The following is a 19,480-nucleotide window of genomic DNA, read 5'->3' as shown; positions in this document are numbered from 1 at the left end:
TACACTTAATCCTCATTTTGTGAACGATTTTCATAGGATTATAAAGGGATGCTGGAGTGATCAAAAATTATCGACATTACATTGCTATAAAATTTTCGCAGAATTGACTCAATGGAATCAAAAATTCTTTTACAGGAGAGAGAGAGATTAGAGTGAAAGCAATATTAGGAGATGATGCAGTGGACTTTATACTAAAATCTAATTTTGCGTCTACTTTAATACGACTGTAATGTCGATAATTTAGTCATTCCAGCATCTCTGACAAATAACTTATTCATAATTTTTTATTAGTATTGATTGATTCACATATCACTCTCTTATTTCAAAAGTGACACAATTCAAAAAATTAAGTTTCGCAGAAAAGGGAAACAACTCTTTTTGAATTTGACAGACAATTATCGACTGATCAAATAATATTGACATTTTTGTCATTTTCGTTTCACAATTCTTAAAAAATTGACGCTTTGACAATTTTTTATAAAGTTAATACTTTTGATGCTTTTGATAGAGTAATGTTTATTTAATTATTATTTATAACAATTCAAAAATCATTTTTATCTTAGTTATGTCATTTTTAAGGGCATGTAAAATTAACGCCTCAACTTTAATTCTCGAAAGTTCTATTTATAGAGTTCTAGCTTCTTTTTGAAAAATATAGCGGCAAGTATAATGATTTTTTAAAGAGTTTCAGCGATTAACAATCAATACCACTTTTGAAATAAGGGAGCTGCATATGCAATGAAATTTTTGTTTCTTAAAAAATATTTAAAATATGATAATATTAAAAAATTGGCAGGAATCGCGATTACCTTCGTTTATCAGATATTCACAATTATATAATATATCGGCACACAAGATCAAGTGTCGGCAATCCGTAAGCTCGCAAACTGCGTCCATCGCAAGAAACTTCCCAATGCGACGCGATCTCTGCACCCCGCAGGGAGAGCAACGCAAAAACGTACTATCGGCAGCTGCAAGCCATTCCGGTTCATTGAAATTCGCGAATGCAACGTTACGGTCGTAACGAGACGAGTAGACAACGTCTGTCCTTTCACCCTAAGGAAACGCCCGTTCGTAAAAAAGCGATCGTGTTTCTTATGGAGATTCATTCACGGAACTCACGATTTGGCGCAATTTCCGACAAAATAGAAAGTTTTCTTGTCCCTTTTTTTAGCTCTTGTTGCGAAAACAATGAGAAACAAGTATTATGGTTGCTCGCTAATAAGGTATACTTCATAAACTGGCGTCGCGTCGCGAATATAATTACGTTTTGCGGCAATAACGGCGACGATATATAGCGCGATGGTCGCTTTATTAAAAGCTGGTTTTGTGGTTTCAGATGAGTTCAGGAGTAAGGTGGCTTGCGAGAACGAAGTCGTCAATCTCGTTTGCCATCCTGGCCAGAGGGTGGCGATTTTCAGTGCTGCCTTCGGTAGAACGCAATACGAGTCCCTGCAGTGTCCGCAGCCGCTGGGCGTGCAAGAAGAAAGTAAGTACCGTCATTAATTAACAACATCTTGCCTCCCTCCATTAATTATAATTCACAATTTATTATAACTAGTTTTTAAAATTTTTTCTTTTTTCATCGAAATTATATGACATTTGTGATACGTCTATTTAACATCGTATTACTTGTTATTAAAGTAATAAGTAATCGAACATAAAATTGTGAACTTAACGCGTATACTCTTCACGTCTCGGTATCATCTTGGTTTTATGTTGCCGTCGTTATATGTACCTACGTCATTCGCTTCGTAAGAAATGTTAGTGACCACATTTTCCGAGATTACAGCTGATATTAAGTATTTATTTACGCAGATATAAATTCCGCGTGTTATTAAAGTAATGGTATCCGTTATATATTGTGCACAAATACCAAAGTGAAATTCTGCACGATCAAACACACGGAAAGAACGATTTTGCTACACTGAGTGAAATTTCTGATTAAAAATGGATAAATCAGAAGATTTTGATTGTATTGATCAGAATTTTGGTTATCTCAATTAGAATTATAAATTGATTTAACTCAAAAAATTCTAACTCTTTCTTCAGTGTGAAATAAAAAATGTAGATATTTTGTCAGAATATGTAAACAATTATGTAGAAAATTCAAGCATGTTAAGCAGTGCTGCAATCAAAGTGCTGTCGTTCTTGTCTTTCGAATAACTTTACACGAGATCAAGATTGTCACAATTCTTCTTATAATGATCATTTTTGTCAACGTTTTTATTTACATTAAACAGAAAGATCGAGTAAAGAATTTATTTATATTAATATGTAATTGTAAAACTGTATGGAAAGAACAATTTTGCTAAAGTATCTAAAAATTCAGCTGAATATACTGATCTGAGAATTTTGTTGAACCATCAAAATAAATTTGTAGAAATTTAGAAGGCATGATGTATGTCACAAAAAGTTTTGACATTCTAGTAACCAGTCTGAGTGTCCTACATATTTATTTTGATAGTTCAACAAAATTTATTTTCTGATCTGTATCTATAAGCAAAATTTTTAGATACTTCAGCAAAACCATTTCTATTGTGTAGAATTTTTCGGACGCTTTAGTTTCTAGTGATATAACGAAGATCGATCAATAATCTCTGTCGTTCATTTCTTCTGTTTGTCGATGAGTTTTTCTGCAGAAAAGCCTTCGAGTCGATGTTTGTCCTAGTTTATTGTCATACTTGCGGCGACGAGATTGCGACTCTTTCTTCCGTAGCTGCCGAAGTTTCGGATGAGGTTCGGGTGATGTGGGAAGAGAAAATTAAAGTGAGTTTTCCCGCAGGGTATTTTTTAGAAAAAGAAGTCGAGTGTTTTCCAAATGGAGCGGGATAATTCAATGACCGACAGATGCATTTGGGAGCTAAATGTGACGTTTGATATCGGGAAAGCTTGTTATTCGCGTTCGCGCGTCGAGAGAGGCGCACGCCGCTTACTTTTAATTCAGGTAGAATGAAGGAGCTGCCTGCCTCTCGTTCCCAAGACGTGGTTTTATTTAACTTTTCAAAGTAAATTCTTTTAACTCGCGAATGAATGCTCCGGTCGACCGCTCGCGTTCCCATGACGACTTTTTGTCCTGTCCAATCAATCGATTCCTACGAAAGCGCACGAAGAGAACACCGAACGAGAGAACATAAACGAGAACGGTTCACAGCGAAGACCATACTACTGATACTTTAACGATACCATTTAATTCTGAAACATTGAAACGTTGTTGTTCACGGATGTTCTTATTCATTTAACCGGTCTTTGCTATTCCTTTATTTTCAATTTTATGGCTCTTTTAATTTCATTACTTTAATTATTGAAATAATAACACTAATTTAAAAAGATGTGTTTTTCTAACTTAATTACTTTAAATCAGACATGTTTTTTTTATGTCTTTTAGGATGTTGAAAACGATGTCATAATTGTTAAAAAAAATTTTTCAACATTAAACCTTGATTATTTAGTCCAGTTTAAAGTAATTTTTTGTTGTAAACTAATTGTAAATCGCGTATATAAATAGAATGATTCTTATGACCCCATTAGTTATAGCTAACTAATTTTAGAAACAAAACTAGTAAAAGAAAAATCAGTTACTCTTAACTTTATGAGAAAAGACTTTATTTATTTGCTCTTTTTACTCTTCTTAAGGGAAAATATCATTTCCGTTCCTTTTGTAGGCAAAGGAAATTCTGGTTTTACAGTTGTATGAATAGCTCGGCTCTGTCCACGATGATCCAATAAATCTCTCTATCCCGCACAATTCCTTGGTCCACTTGTCCGGTCATCATCCACCAACTCGTAGAGCTACCCTTTAACGCGAAGGGTTGAAAGGTTGCTTGCCGCTTGAGTGCAACAATAAGGAACAAAATCTATGAAATGGTGCCGCGTTATAATAGTGCTTTTTCGTGCTCCTTTGCTATGAATGGCTTGTGGTCGCCTTGATATCCCTTCACGACGCGCCGCGTCGTCACGTCTTAGGTCGACGTGAGCGATACGTACATTTTCTTGCACAAAAGAGTATCGGAAACTCCGAAGACTTCCTGCTCTTCCTTGGATTTCGTCTTTTCTGTCATTCTGCGTGAAGTCGGATCGATAAATTCTTATTCTTTCTTCGACGCGGTTGTGCATTGTCGACCAGCTTTTCTAAATCTTATTCAATAACGGAAACAACGCCTTGCAGTGTTTTCCTTAAATCATAAACGATGTAAGCAAAATTTCACAGATATTTTATAAAATATATTTTATAAATATATAGTATTGTATAAAAATGTTTGAACGCGAATTTGAAATAGCAGATTCTCTCTCTACTTATTATATCTCACATTAAAGAGTCAATTAGACGTGTAAGTTGTGTAATGTTTGCATTATATAATCTTTATGTGACTTTTAATCAAGCAAGAGTGTGTGGATTTACTTATACATGTGAAAATTCTATCTTTAACTTTTTTAAATTTGTGTACGTAGAGAACGAACCAGTCAGCTCTTTCATTTTATATTTATAAAGTCATATTGTTGCGAAATATATAAACTTCTTTGTTTCTTTCTCAATTTCACATAAAATCTTTTATGAAGAAAAAGAAATATCACGAATACGAAATTTTTTCAATTTTATTTCCTTGTATAATGCATCTTTTGTTACTATTATTGTTATATTGTTATTGTTACAGCTTGCATGATGGACTTTACAACAGAAACTGTAATGCAATTATGCCATGGTAAACGACGATGCACAGTAGTGGCTAATAGCACAACGTTTGGCAGACCTGATCCTTGCAGTCCAGACAGCAAAACGTATCTTAAAGTTGTGTACACCTGCGGTGAGTAAAAATTTTTTTTTTAATTTTACTATTATGAAACGACAAGATGTGCAATAGCTATAATAATTCATTTTTAAAGCTAACTTTGTTTAAACATAATTAACTTTCCATTTATTACGTGGAATTTTGCATCTTCTATCTGCAATCTGAGTCTTTAAACTTTTAGTGCAGATTTTTATATTGTTCCAAAGTGTATTAAAATTTGAAAAAACTTATTTTATACTTGTGCTGAAAGCTTTAACAAATTTTTATTATCAATATTATTATAATGTCATAATATATTACAAATTTTTGTAAAAAATATAACAGCTTAAATTATAAGTATGGATATTCAATTTCATTTAATGATAAAATATTAAGAGATATATATTGCATATTTTGACGTTCTCAGCTTGCAAATAGAACAAGTTGATGATTGAGTTGCAGTAACACTATAAAAAAAAAAAAGAGCGGTAAGGAATATAATATCTAGTCGTGCAGAGAGAAAAGTAATTACTTATTTAAACGATAAAATTGTACGAGCGTTTACTCGGGAAAGTGTAGCTAGCGGCGATTCACTGTCGCAATCCTTGAAAAGAATAGTGAGAAAAACTGATATTACGGGCCGTGCAATAACGTGTTCGGTAGGGAATCTATCCGGAGCTTGCTACACAATGGCGTATAATGAGCGCAGAACGTTCTTCTCTGAGGAGAAGTTATTTTATTTCGCGAGGTTCGAAGTGACTCGGGGCAGCAACGAGTCAGCGACAGCTTTAAACAAAATGACGTCGTCGCAGGGTCTTTCCTTCTGTCCTGGACGGGATTCGTACTGAATTTCGTTCTCGACATTTTTAATGGGCACTCTCCTCGGGAACGGTGCGTCACGAAGAATAGCGAAAGAAACTGTTGTGAAAACTGTCGACGACAACTAACGAGCGCCATCACCGTATTTCGAGCATGATGTCGCAGGACGTTATCCTTCTGAGAACGAAAACTAGAGTTTCCGGTCATCGCCGTGATACAAGAAGTATAATTTTATCCTCTGTGTTTACGACGAAATTAATAATAATTTTACGTGAGTATTACATTGGTTCGCCACATTGTTGTAAAACTAATCAAAAATTCCTTGCAATTTAAAAAATGAAAAAAAAACGTTGTGTAGAACGAGAGTTGTGTAGAATGCAAATGCGTCTGGCCGCAATATTTGCATCGTCGTTGAATTTTTGAGCGTGAATACACACGCTTGTGTACAAACTCTTCGCGAAAATCTTCGAATCTTTTTAGCGGTGCCGCGATGCCGCAATAACATTCTTTGCGAAAAAGTTGCACGCGAATTGGGAGATGTTAACAGGGGAAGTTTTATACTACTTGCTAGACGCTGATGCCGCCCTCGCGAGAGCAACGAAAAAGTAACGCACCGTCGGTCATCGCGGTGTTACTCCATGTTCCGATCTTTTTTACTCTTGCGAGCGAAATTACACATACCCCTTACATGTACATTTTGTTAGCAAATAGCGCTGCACGCTCTTATAACCGTGTATTACTTTGTTGCGGAATACCTCGTTTACATTAATCGTAACCATCTTTTACAATCTCCTTAACAAAGGAAGGAAAGTGTGGAAAAGAAGGTACCGTGTTATAAAAATACGCTGTAATTTTTCTTGAAACGTGTATAATTTATTCCTACTGTGGAAACTGGCTTGTGAATTCTTCGCTATAAAACTTACTTTAAGAATTGAAAAAAGGGAATTGAACGAGAAGAAGGAGAAGAGGAGATTGAGAAGTGGTTCACAGATATCAAGATAGCATTACGCATAATGAATAGCATTATTTTCTAACTTAATATTCTTCTTTAAAGTATCTATACTTAAAATATTCCCTTTTGATCTCATTTCGACATTACTTCATGTGATAATCATTATATAATAAATTTCTGATACAGCACAATTGTGAAATACATCTCTTTCATATTTTATCAATACGATAAGGATTAAATTTTTTCGATTAAAAAGATTCGAGCTGAAATTCAGTCACGATTAAATGGTAAGTGCCTCTTGGCAGTGGAAAGATAAGGGAGTCTTGCTGGCCCTTTCGTGGCTCGTCGCACGTCAAATTACCGGCCGTAAACGGCCGTGCGGGGATTATAATTCGCGCGACGTAGCCGAGAATGCATTTGCATGTGCCCGATGCGAGCTCATTAGTCAATGTCACTTTGGTTCCTGTAACCGACCGGCAACGTTTGTGAAAGAAAGAAAAAAAGAATCGTCGCTCGGTATTCTAATTTGGCGGTGAGTCATGCATAGTTCTTCATGGCACGCGGCTGTCCTGGTAGCTGCGAACAAAATATGCGCATTCGTTGGTACGTGAAAAAATTCGCGAAATAATAAACGTTCGTCGATCCGAGTCGGTTGCATCTCTTCGTGATTGAACGTTTTGAAATATCGTAAAACCACATTCTACAACAATTTTTACTGTATTTTATAACAATATTGTTATAAAAATGCATGACTGTATAAGCGTAATCTTTAGACAGAAAGTTAATAAATATAAATATTTTATGTTTGATTTTTATCAAGCTTTTTTCCTTTAAAAGAACGATGCATTACTTTTTCTTCAAATTGGGAAAGTTTTTGCGTATAACATAAAAAATTATACGCAATTTTCAGTTAAGTTCCTTGTAAATTTTTATTGAATATTATAAAGTAAAAGTTTTTGTTCGTTAAACCACGTTTAAAGTAATTCGAGGTATTTCAAGGAATCCAAGGTAATATCAAATCTTCCTTCTTATCCATGCATATATGCGCACACGCTGCCAAGAGAACATGCTCGAGGAATAATAAACTGGTATGATAAGAAAGCGAGAGAGACTTGTTGTGAATCAAATTTTTTTTGCGTTGTAGATTGCTAGTTTAAAATAGCAAGTAACATAAAAGTCATGTCAAAATTATTTTATTCATTACAATGCTCTTTATGAAGTTAATACTAAACACATGTATAAAAGCAAAATTATGATACATATATTCGTCATATTTTATAATTCTTATCCATTATATTTGAATTTTGTATACATTTTAGACTTTAATCAGATGTAAATTTAAATTATACAGAGTATATCGAAAATTGTATATCAAAAATATTAATATTTGAATACGAACAAAATCAAAATTATAACATTTTTTATTTACAAGTTATATAATAGCTTATTTGTAATTTTTTATTTACATTTTTGAAGAGTAAAGAAACAGTAAATTATTTAAATATAAATATTTCGTAAGATTTGTAGTTGAAAGTTGACAAAACGGAGGATCGATCGTTACAGATATCTTTTCGATAAAATTAATATATAGCAACCGGCAACATCGGAAACATTCTTTCCGCTGAACTTGCATTTGATCGGATGACGATATTCCGAATGAAATCAATCGTACTTCCCAACTATTCATACTATTTCTGTATAGCGTGCTTCCCATACTATTCATACTATTTCTATTAAGCATGCTCGCTGTCTTCTTTGTTAAGTTCTACCGGGATATTTACTTGGAACAATTACTGAGCGATTTCAAAGTGTAATTGGATCCGCATGAATTATCAGTGTACATCAAAGTCCCACCTCCTTCTCTTTGATCCAACACGAGCGTATAGATCGTCAATCACGTTTGTAGAGTTGGAGTAAAGCCCTTGCAAATCCGTGTTTCATGAGATATCATCGAGTCCTAATCAATTATTAACATAGGAAATGTCCTAATTAGTTTGGATATGTGTTTAGAATATAAAAAACCATGAATTTCTGTGATAGGAGGCGAATGAGACTGCAGCATTGTTGTTGATCGTAATCAATAATAAGTGGATTTATTTTAATCCTTTGTTCCACATAAATACAATAAAACGTTTTGACTCTCTTTGGAGTCATCCTCAGTTAATGCAATTATTCTCCTTTGTGATTCTTTTGTAATAAGTCACATCAAATTTACAGATTTAATGTTGAGATATCTGTTAAGTTTTAAAAAAAATTTTCATGAAAATTATATTCTTTAAATCGTTGAGGAATATAAAGTGGCTCACCTTACAAAACACAAGGAAGATGTTTTAAAAAACCAATGAATGCGTATCAACAACAACGCTGCACTTTCATTCGCCCCCTATTTATGGTTTTTTGAATCAAGAGAGTCCATAAGATTACGTCTGAAATTGTTTAAGATCCCAAGTGGGAATTGAATACCGCCGAGATACTGGCCCAGTACCAACTTTTAGTATTCAGTACCGGCGTGATATCGGATGCCAGTATTGGTATTGTACTGATGTAATATACTGGGATGATAGCAACGGGCCAAGACTCGAAATACAGTACTCTTATGGTACGGGATTACGGTGTCGTAATGTTTCTAAACGTCGGTACCATTATAGTACGGTATTACAATACGGGATTACAGTACCACAATAATACCGAAAATCAGTACACATATTGTACCTAATGCAGTAACAATATTATACAAAAAATGGTTACCGAATCATAATGCTGCAGCAGTACTAACAATGAGAAGTCACCATTCCTAAATGTGAATTTTGATAAAATCATTATTGCATTCGTTTGTCCACTGTTTGTCCACGTTTGTCCACCCGTTATTTTCATTTGTCAACCCTCCAAAAAAAAATTATACAAAAAAAAATTGTAGTATCCCCAAGTGATTATTTTTCATTATTATGAAAAATATAATAATAATAGGGTGGACGAACGAAAATAAGGGGTGGACAAACGTGGACAAACAGTGGACAAACGAATGCAATAATGATTTTACCAATATTCGCATTTAGGGGTGCCGACTTCTCAGAGCTGCTCTCAGAAGTCGGCATCCCTAAATGTGAATTTTGATAAAATCATTATTGCATTCGTTTGTCCACTGTTTGTCCACGTTTGTCCACCAGTTATTTTCATTTGTCCACCCTTCAAAAAAAAGTTATACAAAAGAAAGTTGTAGTACCCTCAAGTGATTATTTTTCATTATTATGAAAAATATAATTATAATAGGGTGGACGAACGAAAATAAGGGGTGGACAAACGTGGACAAACAGTGGACAAACGAATGCAATAATGATTTTACCAATATTCGCATTTAGGGGTGCCGACTTCTCAGAGCTGCTCTGAGAAGTCGGCATCCCTAAATGTGAATTTTGACAAAATCATTATTGCATTCGTTTGTCCACTGTTTGTCCACCAGTTATTTTCATTTGTCCACCCTCCAAAAAAAAGTTAGGTATACAAAAAAAAATTGTAGTACTTGCAAGTGATTATTTTTCATTATTATGAAAAATATAATTATAATAGGGTGAACGAACGAAAATAAGGGGTGGACATACGTGGACAAACAGTGGACAAACGAATGCAATAATGATTTTATCAAAATTCACATTTAGGAATGCTGACTTCTCACAATAAGTACCAGTACTGATTCTGTTTTAATAATATATAACATACACAGTACTAGTATTGTATAAAAAATCCGTACTACTTCTCTTATATTAAAATAAATTTATCACAGCAAATATAAATCAATCGTAAGATACGTTTTTCACAGTCAAAAGCATGAGATGTTTTAGGTTTACTGTAAAAATAATTGAAAAAAAATCATGATTAAAAATAAAATTATTCAATATAATTTAAAATAATTATTAATAATATACATATAATACAATAATGAGCACCTTAATTATTATATATTATTTAAAAAAATTTACCTGATTATCGAAACGGGAAAATCATTGACTTTTGTACATGTAATTCAGAGATTATAGTTCGTTTAATAAAATTTTGGTTACTAGGAGACAAAGGACGAGTTCAATTCACCAATTTCTATACAAATATGGCACAGATATTCCGTTGGCAATGTACCGTTTCAATGCTGACACCCGATAAGTTACTTTTGACAATTTAAATATAGATGCGGTACTGAAAATCTACCAGCAATGTACTGATTCGGTATTGTCGCTTGACATACTTCTTCTGTCAATTTCAGTACGAATATGATATCGATGATATATCGGCAATATACTGTTCCTGTACTGATATGTAAAGACATTTCTTTATTAATTTCTATACAGATATCATACCGAAAATCTACTAATAATATACTAGCTCGGTATTATTATTCAATACCGATTCACACGCTGGAAGAGTACCATAATGTTGTTTATTTAATACTAGCCCAATAAAGAACTAGTACTGAAAACGAAATCCGTTTTTCAGTACATAATCGGTACGTTGCCAGGAGTCAATGCTGGTTTATGGTAGTCTGTTCCCACTTGGGATGTAGTTGGTATTATTGTACAACAAAATTGCCAGAAGAAACAAAAATATTCATTACAGATATTTATTTTAATTTTGACTTGTCAAGTTTAGAATTTTACGTGCAAGATTTAATAATGCGAACATTATCACCACGTCTACGAAATATTTTACTTTTCACAGAAAAATCTTTTTATTATATGTATTTCAACCTTCCATTCTATTCTATATTTTTTCATTCTTTTTTATATTAAAGCGGATATTAAAAATAATAAAAAGGTGCTCTCAGAGAATTACTCGGACATTATGAGAATATAAAGTTACGAATAAAATGCTCTCCTTGTGATACACGTTTAAAATTTTTAATCGTCACAAATTAGTATCCAGCCGTGTTAAACATACATTTTTCTACGAGGTAATATCCGCGAGTAAAAAATTTCTTTCAAGCAGAACTTATTTACAGTAGAAGCTATTAAAGAACTGCTGGTAGAGATGAGAGGAGGGTTAACTTCAAAAAAGAAAATATTCAAAGTATGTTTTTTTCTGATTTATGCAAATAATTTTTATTAATTATAAGAGGCAGAACACGGTACCATCTATGAAGATATGTAAAGCAATTTCTGATAGTCTTTATCAACTCCATTTAAGTGATGCTTATAGCCACAAATTTATTTCATGAAAATTGTAGTCATATGAAGCTATGTATATAATTAAAATTTTCAGGATTTCTCTTGAAAGAAGATACTGAAAACAAATTTACCCTTTTAACTAACACTTATGTAAAAATCAGTCAAAAAGTTTCATTAAATCATTTCTTGTTCTCAAAATTACACATAACAAATACATACCGTAACTTTTGTTTACTTTGCAAACTAATAAAATTCATTTTTTGTTTGTGTCCGATTTTTTCTCTATTTCAGTTTGGCGATGACTATGTTTAATATTATAACTTTAGCAAAGTTCAGATACGAATCGTTGAATATTACATAGCTAAACTTTCTCAGATAATATTGCTTGATTAATCATAAATCATAAATCTATGGTTATTAGTTGACGTTACGTACGACAAGAATGAGCAACTTGAGAATACTCCTTTATTATATTATGTCTGTTACATTAATTATTATCCACGTCTCTCTAATGATAGCAACAAAATTCGTTTCGGATTTCACCATCCATTTCTCTGAAACAGTACAAACTGAATCACCCGTTGATTTCACACATGGGATCTCGTTGACAGAGTGAACGTACATACGTATCCTATGTCCAAAGCCAAATCAGTCGACGCTTAACGACGTATGAATGCATTGCTTAATTTCACGATACGAATACGTCGGTTGATATCAATCAATCGAAAAAATTGATTAAACTCATGGTTTATTTTCGTCTCGTCGCGCACACGATCGTGGTTAATTATTGCTTGTTTTTTTTTTACGAAAGAATTGCCAATTTTCGCTGATAGCACTCCACTGCCGTTTTATACACATGCATCGTCCGTCAATATAAAATCATTTATGGAAATATCTTTTAACTACATTTACAAGACTATTCAATTCAGTTTAATGCGTTTAAATAATTTCCTAGGAAACGTTAATTGAGCAATTTTGTTGAAAGTCATCTTCAAAACTTCGAACTGATTGAATTCATTTTACATTTTTTGTAAAACTTTCAAACTCTTTTTTAATTTTTATAAATTGCCAAAACTTTTTTATTACAATCTCATCCCTTTTTGCCTTTTGTGGAGGTATTTTCCTGGCTCAACATTTTTCGAAATACTTCAATGAAATAGTTAAAATTGTCGCTTGGCCGCTTTTACATAATAGCTGTTTAATTTACAATAATAGGAGTCATTGATACGCTCCATGCTGTTTAACGAAGCGCTGATGCATCATCGGCAATTCGTCTCAATTGAATTTTGACACGTAGCTGAAGAGCCATGTCAATCAACGATAGAAAATCAAGCGTTCGCGTAGCCACGAAGCTAATTAGGGATCGAAGTGCCAACTCGATGGCGCGTATGACTATATAGCTACTTTACATCACAGCGTTCATTGCGAGGTAATGACCCCTCGAATTTCAGCCATTAATCCGAGATTCGCTGCTAATGAAAAATATCCTTCATGCGACGAATAATCAATTTAATCTGTGCAGAACGAAGTCGTTTATTCGATATTGACTGATAATTTACATTTAAACGATGTTCCACGTACAGCCTTGTTACAGTTTACTAATTCTTTGTTAAAATATTCTCTCTCTCTCTTTCTTCTCTCTCCTCCCTTCCCTCTCTCCATCCATCCCTCTCTCCTTCCTTCCCTCCCTCTCTTCCTTTTTCTCTCCCTCGCCCCACCCCTCTCTCTCAAGTTCCATTATTTTCATTATCAACGAAAATACATTTGGTATTTATTGTATTATGTAACTGCAATATATTTTCATTAGAAATGCGGCGAGCTAATATATCATAATCTACGGTTACAGAGACATATTTTAATTAATAAATAGCGAATGTATGAAGTTATGTATATTATGATATTTCAGAAATATGTGCAGTATTTCTAAACCGTTGTCACAAAATATTTGCAACAGCAGAAAGATCTATGTTATTGATGACATTTTTTTTGTCCAAAGAAAAAGCAAATGTTGACAAGTTGACAAGTGCTACTAGGTATAGTAGTGTATCATATGTGTACTAGGAAATCGAGAAGAGACAGAGGAAAAAAATACTGATTTTTTTAACGTTTATTTTTTAATGTCAATAACGATGCATTTTACGATATGAGAAATGCGCTTCTCGAAGATAACCAAATACTTTTAGTGCAAATAGTGCTTGTAATTATAAAATTGCACTTAAAAAGGCAAGCAAATGCGAGTTTTAAATTTATATGAATCTTTTTGTGCTGTTTTTGCCATATAGACATTTAAATAAATAAAATAATAAATCGTAATTAATATAAATCAAATTCTCTTGACATATGTCATTAATATACTGTTCTTATATATCGCATATGTGTGTCATTAATACCAATTTTAGGTGCATTTTGACGTAATTATTAAATTAGATTCGCCAAAAATTTGGAAATATAATTAATTAATTATTGCTGATATTGATTAATGCTGATATCATAAATTTAAGTAATTTACTATATATTCAAAAAATAAAAGAACTTTCATAAATACAAAATGTTGCCTCCTTTGAAACTTACAGAGCCACAAGTGAAATCAGTTGAAGTAAATATCAACTCATAAGCAAAACTAGCTTTTAGATATGCTAATAGACGTGTGATATTTTCAAGATTTTTTACGAGAAATTTCTCTCGATTTTCATTTTCAAGAGTGAATTACAACATGGTAGTGCCTCATGGAAGATTAATGAACTAATCCTTCACAGTCGATTCCCTCCCATTCCGATTTTCAACCTTGGATGTTTTCGAAAAAACTAGTCACTGCGCACGCACACACAGCCATTGGTACGATTAATTGAAGAATTGCGAAATAAAAGCATCGCGCGTACGCGGGTGCTAGTGAATTTATTAAACGTCACACTCCTCCTTTCTTCATTTCCTTGTTTCGCTACAATTTCAATTCTCAACTTTGAGTGGCAGTTGCCGATTCTCTTTAGTTTCCACGACTGTTGTGTTCATAACAATTCCCGATTTGTCTGCAGAATAGTGTGTAGCCAGAAGCGCTTTTAACCATTGTACGCATTATGCGTGGGAATTGTGCGGGAATTTCTAGGTTCAGACGAATATAATTCGTCTTTCTATGTTGATGTACGCTAATTTGCGCATGGTGCACCGTTGACACTTGAATTATTCGATTTACGTTTAACAATTCAGGCCGACGCCGATCAATTGCAATCGTTTTCGACATTCAGTGACGATGTTGTGCGATATGGACATCCATATTGATAAATGCTTTAATGTATGCGTTTGGTTATTCGAGGGAAGCATGTGTAAATAGTGATATTGCAAAGATATTAGAGTCTAAGATATTTGTATTTTATTATTTATAAACGTATAAAATGAATCGTCGAGTTTGCAATAATAAAATCTTGATTGCGTCGAGACTGAAATCAATTTTTTTTGTGACAAGGCAATCATGAACTAGACCAACATGGTGAAACATTATAACTAAGCATTTTTTTTTTTTAATAAAATGATACAAACTGATAAAAAATATTTTGCCATGTTTTGCCGGATGAGATATTTTGGTATAATAATGAGATATTTTGACATTTTACGAACTTTAATGGATAATAGCTTGTTAATATTTTATAATTGCAGTTTAATTTGAGTACTTACGCTTCGCGCGGTTTATTCCTTGCAATACATAACAAAATATTGTCGCTATATTTGTTTTGAGTAATTAACTTTAATAATATAATATATCAGCAGATTTATTATATTTCTGGTAAATAATAATGAACAAGAATCAACTTTTTAAGTTTATATATTTATAAAAAATAGAAATGATTGTATGGTTAATGAGTGTATGGCTAATGCCTTTTTGAATCAAACACTGATTGTCGGTGTGTAAATAAAATGAAGTTTTATTAAATTAGATCAATACATATGTTTTGACCCACAATTCCTTTTCAATGTTTCAAAATGGAATAACATTGTTATCATTCATTTTGAAATATTAAAAAGATTTTTATTTTTTTTTTCAATATTAATTTCAATCTTTTGTTTTTTTATTGCGGGCGAAATTACGTAAAATTTATTCTACTGTTGAAGGAGAAAGCAAGCCGACCGTTGAATATTTTAGTATTGGGAAACGCATGGTGGGTCGTGCAAGCAGCCTCGTTGATTATGATTGCATATTTTAGATCGTAAACTCGTTAAAACTCACTAACTCCGGTACCGGACAGAACCGTTTGCCAATGTCTTTCAGAATTGAAGACATCGAGAATTGTTCAAGACCCGAAGCGCTTTATTCCTGTCGTTCCTCTTATTCAGTGTCCTCAGATTTGTTTGAGATCGTATACTATTCTATTGCAATTTCTCTCGTGTCTGGAATTTGTCGTCTTTGCAATCTTCAACAAGTGTCTGCGCGATCAGTTTTCTTCGTATAGTGTCTACGTGATTTTTGAAAAATTCTATTACGTTTATAATAGAAGTTCGGTACAACGTAGATTTTTGCTGTGATTTCAATGAAATGCAATATTTGCAGAGAAAAGCTGAAGAGAAAATTTTTAAAAATATTTTTAGAAAGTAAAAAGCTTTAGCATTCTTTTTTGTATCTTGTATTGTTTGGATTTCTAACAACTTCTTACTTCTTAATCCTAAAATCGTCTGTATTATTGACTAAAGACATATATTTTTGTATAATAATTTATTTTTCTCTTCTACAGTTTTGAAAATCCTTTTCCAGGATTGAAGTATACGCATTAATATGTATCTGTGAGGTAGAGTTTATGTCGAGAACGATAACAAATTTCGAAATCGATTTTTTTTACCATTCTTACTTCAATGGTACTTCAGTGAATGGCACTTCAGAGCTGTCACGTTGTGACAACATTTACTTCATATAAAAGTTGTGCAATCTGTATTTACAAAATGGTAGTTCGTAAATAATAGTTTGCATGAAGAAGCAACGTAGAGTTCTTAAAATTGGACTTAGACGTCTAATTAAAACGTTGTTATACGAAAATATATACGTATGGGGTATGTTAAGTTAGCACCCCAACTATAGTACTCAGGAGTTCTGATTAGAGTTCCCACTTCTTTTTGACGAGACGAAGAGTTCCCTGTAGTTAATAACAAGAGTTCCGCTCAATAAACATTTTTTACATTTTTTTAAAAATGGGGTGCTAACTTTTTATCGAATTTTGAGGTGGAATAGTTCTGAACGGCTTAATAGCTTCAATTTGCGATTGCCTAGAGTTCCTGATATGTAAAAAAAATTTTCGAATATTTAAAAAAAAAATTTTTTTTGAAAAATTAATTTTTAGATACAATAGTTCTGATGATAATTCCTGCTTCTTTTTGACGATACGATCACGAAGAGTTCTCTATGATTTTTAATGACATATGCGCTTAATAATCATTTTTTAATAATTTTTTTTAAATGTGGTGCTAACTTTTTAACGAAATTCAAGGTCGCATAGTTCTGATCAGCTTAACAGAACTATTTTGTGAATACCTAGAGTTCTTGATACATAAAAAACATTTTTGAAATATAATAAAGTTTAAAAAAAATAGTGGATATCTTTGAAAATTTTTTGAGAGTACCGAGTAGTTCTGAGTAGTGTTTCTTATAGTTCTCGACGAGTTCTATCGAAAACTGTAAGGTGAAAAAGCTATTGAACCAACGGTTTGCAAGATACAGCGACATTTGTTCGAAGATCAATTTTTAGAGTATATCTCGGAAACCATTGGTCCAATCGCTTTAAGCCCTGATACTTTTCGACAGAACTCGCCGAGAACTGTCCAGAACTCCGAACAGAACTACTCGGTACTCCCAAAAAATTTTCCGACATGGGACTTAGAAAAAAATTTTGGTCAAAAATTTTTTGGGAGTACCGAGTAGTTCTGATCGGAGTTCTGAACAGTTCTCGGCGAGTTTTGTCGAAAAGTATCAGGGCTCAAAGCGATTGGACCAACGGTTTCCGAGATATACTCTAAAAATTGCTGATCTTCTGACAAATGTCGCTGTATCTTGCAAACCGTTGGTCCAATCGCTTTTCCACCTTACAGTTTTCGATAGAACTCGTCGAGTACTCAAGAAACGCAACTCAAAACTACTCGGTACTCTCAAAAAAATTTTCAAAAATTTCTACTATTTTTTTAAACTTTATTATTCTTCAAAAATGTTTTTTATGTATCAAGAACTCTAGGTATTCACAAAATAGTTCTGTTAAGCCGCTCAGAACTATTCCACCTCGAAATTCGATAAAAAGTTAGCACTCCATTTTTAAAAAATGTAAAAAAAAAAGTTTATTGAGCGGAACTCTTGTTATTAACTATAGGGAACTCTTCGTCTCGTCAAAAGGAAGTGGGAACTCTAATCAGAACTCCTGAGTACTATAGTTGGGGTGCATAACTTAACATACCCCTGTGTATAAGTGCTATTTATAATATAACTAATCGTCTTTAGGATACAATGAAATAATAAGGCCTGTTCTTTTTAGCTAAACTTCTTGCACGGTTTATCTTTCATTCTTTTCTTTCATATTAGAGAGAAAAAGAGAAAAGGTGAGCCATGCAGGAACTTTAGCTAAAAAGAACAGACCTATAGTCTTCGCTATATTGACGTCTGATGCGCAAATTTCTAAATAAATAAATTGATATGAAGTTTTGCCTTGAATACATTATTCAATTATTTTTCTCTTTTGATTTCACTAAATATCACTAAAAACGATATTGCAATTGCAACGGCATTTACAGATCATCGCAAAATCGTCAAGTTCTCAACAAGTGGTCGAGTCTTGGTGAGATGTCTATCAACTTCAGGTGCTAGATATTATGCGTAATGCCAAGCTAGACGTTTTGCAACCAGCTGCCGGTTGCAGTCTCAGTCAGGTGTACGTTCGTGTACAAACACGAATAATTGAATTCTCGAACTACGAATGCGATATACTAGTCTCTTGTACCAACCATTTCTGTAAAATAGTTTGATCGATACCATTTATCTGTTTGACATATATTTGTTTTATAGGTTGAAAATTATTTGAGCAATACTTTGAAAACACATATTGTGTTTTGAGTACGAACATGGACAATAACGATGCACATGTTACATTTCTGCAATGGTTACCTACTACATACGCTCACGTCAATTGTTTCAGTTACCTACACGCGTTTCTATCAATAAGCCCTTGTATGGCCTACCTAAACTTTGCGATTTTTCTAATTTTTTTGTTGAGTTTAAAATTGAAACAACAAATCAATTAAAGATGACTCTCGAAAGTTTCAAATAACAAGAATAATACCGGCAAATGAGAGTCCCTTCAGCTGTTGTTAGTGCGATCATATAAGATATGTTAAAATGTGAATATTATATACTACGTAAGTAGTTCCCCCCATTATTGCGCGTCGAACTTTTTGTCGAACTTTAAACGCAAATCTAATCAACTACCGTAGTAATATCACAATTTTTGATGCTTATAGCATCTAAAATTGGATCTTAATAATATGTTGAAAGACATATTAAATTATTAAATTATAATATTTAAAGTATAAATGAATTTAAATCTATGAAAAATAAGAATTGTGAAGAATATCACGAGTTGGCGTTTCGTCCCGGCTTCCACTACTAGACTCATCAGTAAGGTAATGTAGTGGGAGCCTACCTTAGACGCCTTGGGGAGATGTTAGAAAGAAGTTCTATATAAACAATCACTCACATAATTCGGCACTTGCGAGAATTGGAATGAGTAACTATAGACCTCTGTTGGCTAGTCGACGTAGTGATATTC

General features: G+C 33.2%; 1 protein-coding gene across 1 annotated transcript in view; it reads left to right on the top strand.

Moving 5' to 3' along the window:
* The window catches only part of LOC108778742 (uncharacterized), a 175,637-nt gene that overhangs the window by 117,819 nt on the left and 38,338 nt on the right, over positions 1-19,480 (top strand). Inside the window, exons 5-6 of the mRNA XM_018545995.1 lie at positions 1,340-1,489; positions 4,656-4,805. Of these exons, the coding sequence (XP_018401497.1) occupies positions 1,340-1,489; positions 4,656-4,805 (300 nt within the window). The remainder of the gene's footprint in view (positions 1-1,339; positions 1,490-4,655; positions 4,806-19,480) is intronic.

Source organism: Cyphomyrmex costatus, unplaced genomic scaffold (genome assembly GCF_001594065.2).
Source record: "Cyphomyrmex costatus isolate MS0001 unplaced genomic scaffold, Ccosl1.0 scaffold51, whole genome shotgun sequence".
Classification (NCBI taxonomy): Eukaryota; Metazoa; Arthropoda; class Insecta; order Hymenoptera; family Formicidae; genus Cyphomyrmex; species Cyphomyrmex costatus.
This window is presented reverse-complemented; position numbering and strand designations above follow the sequence as displayed.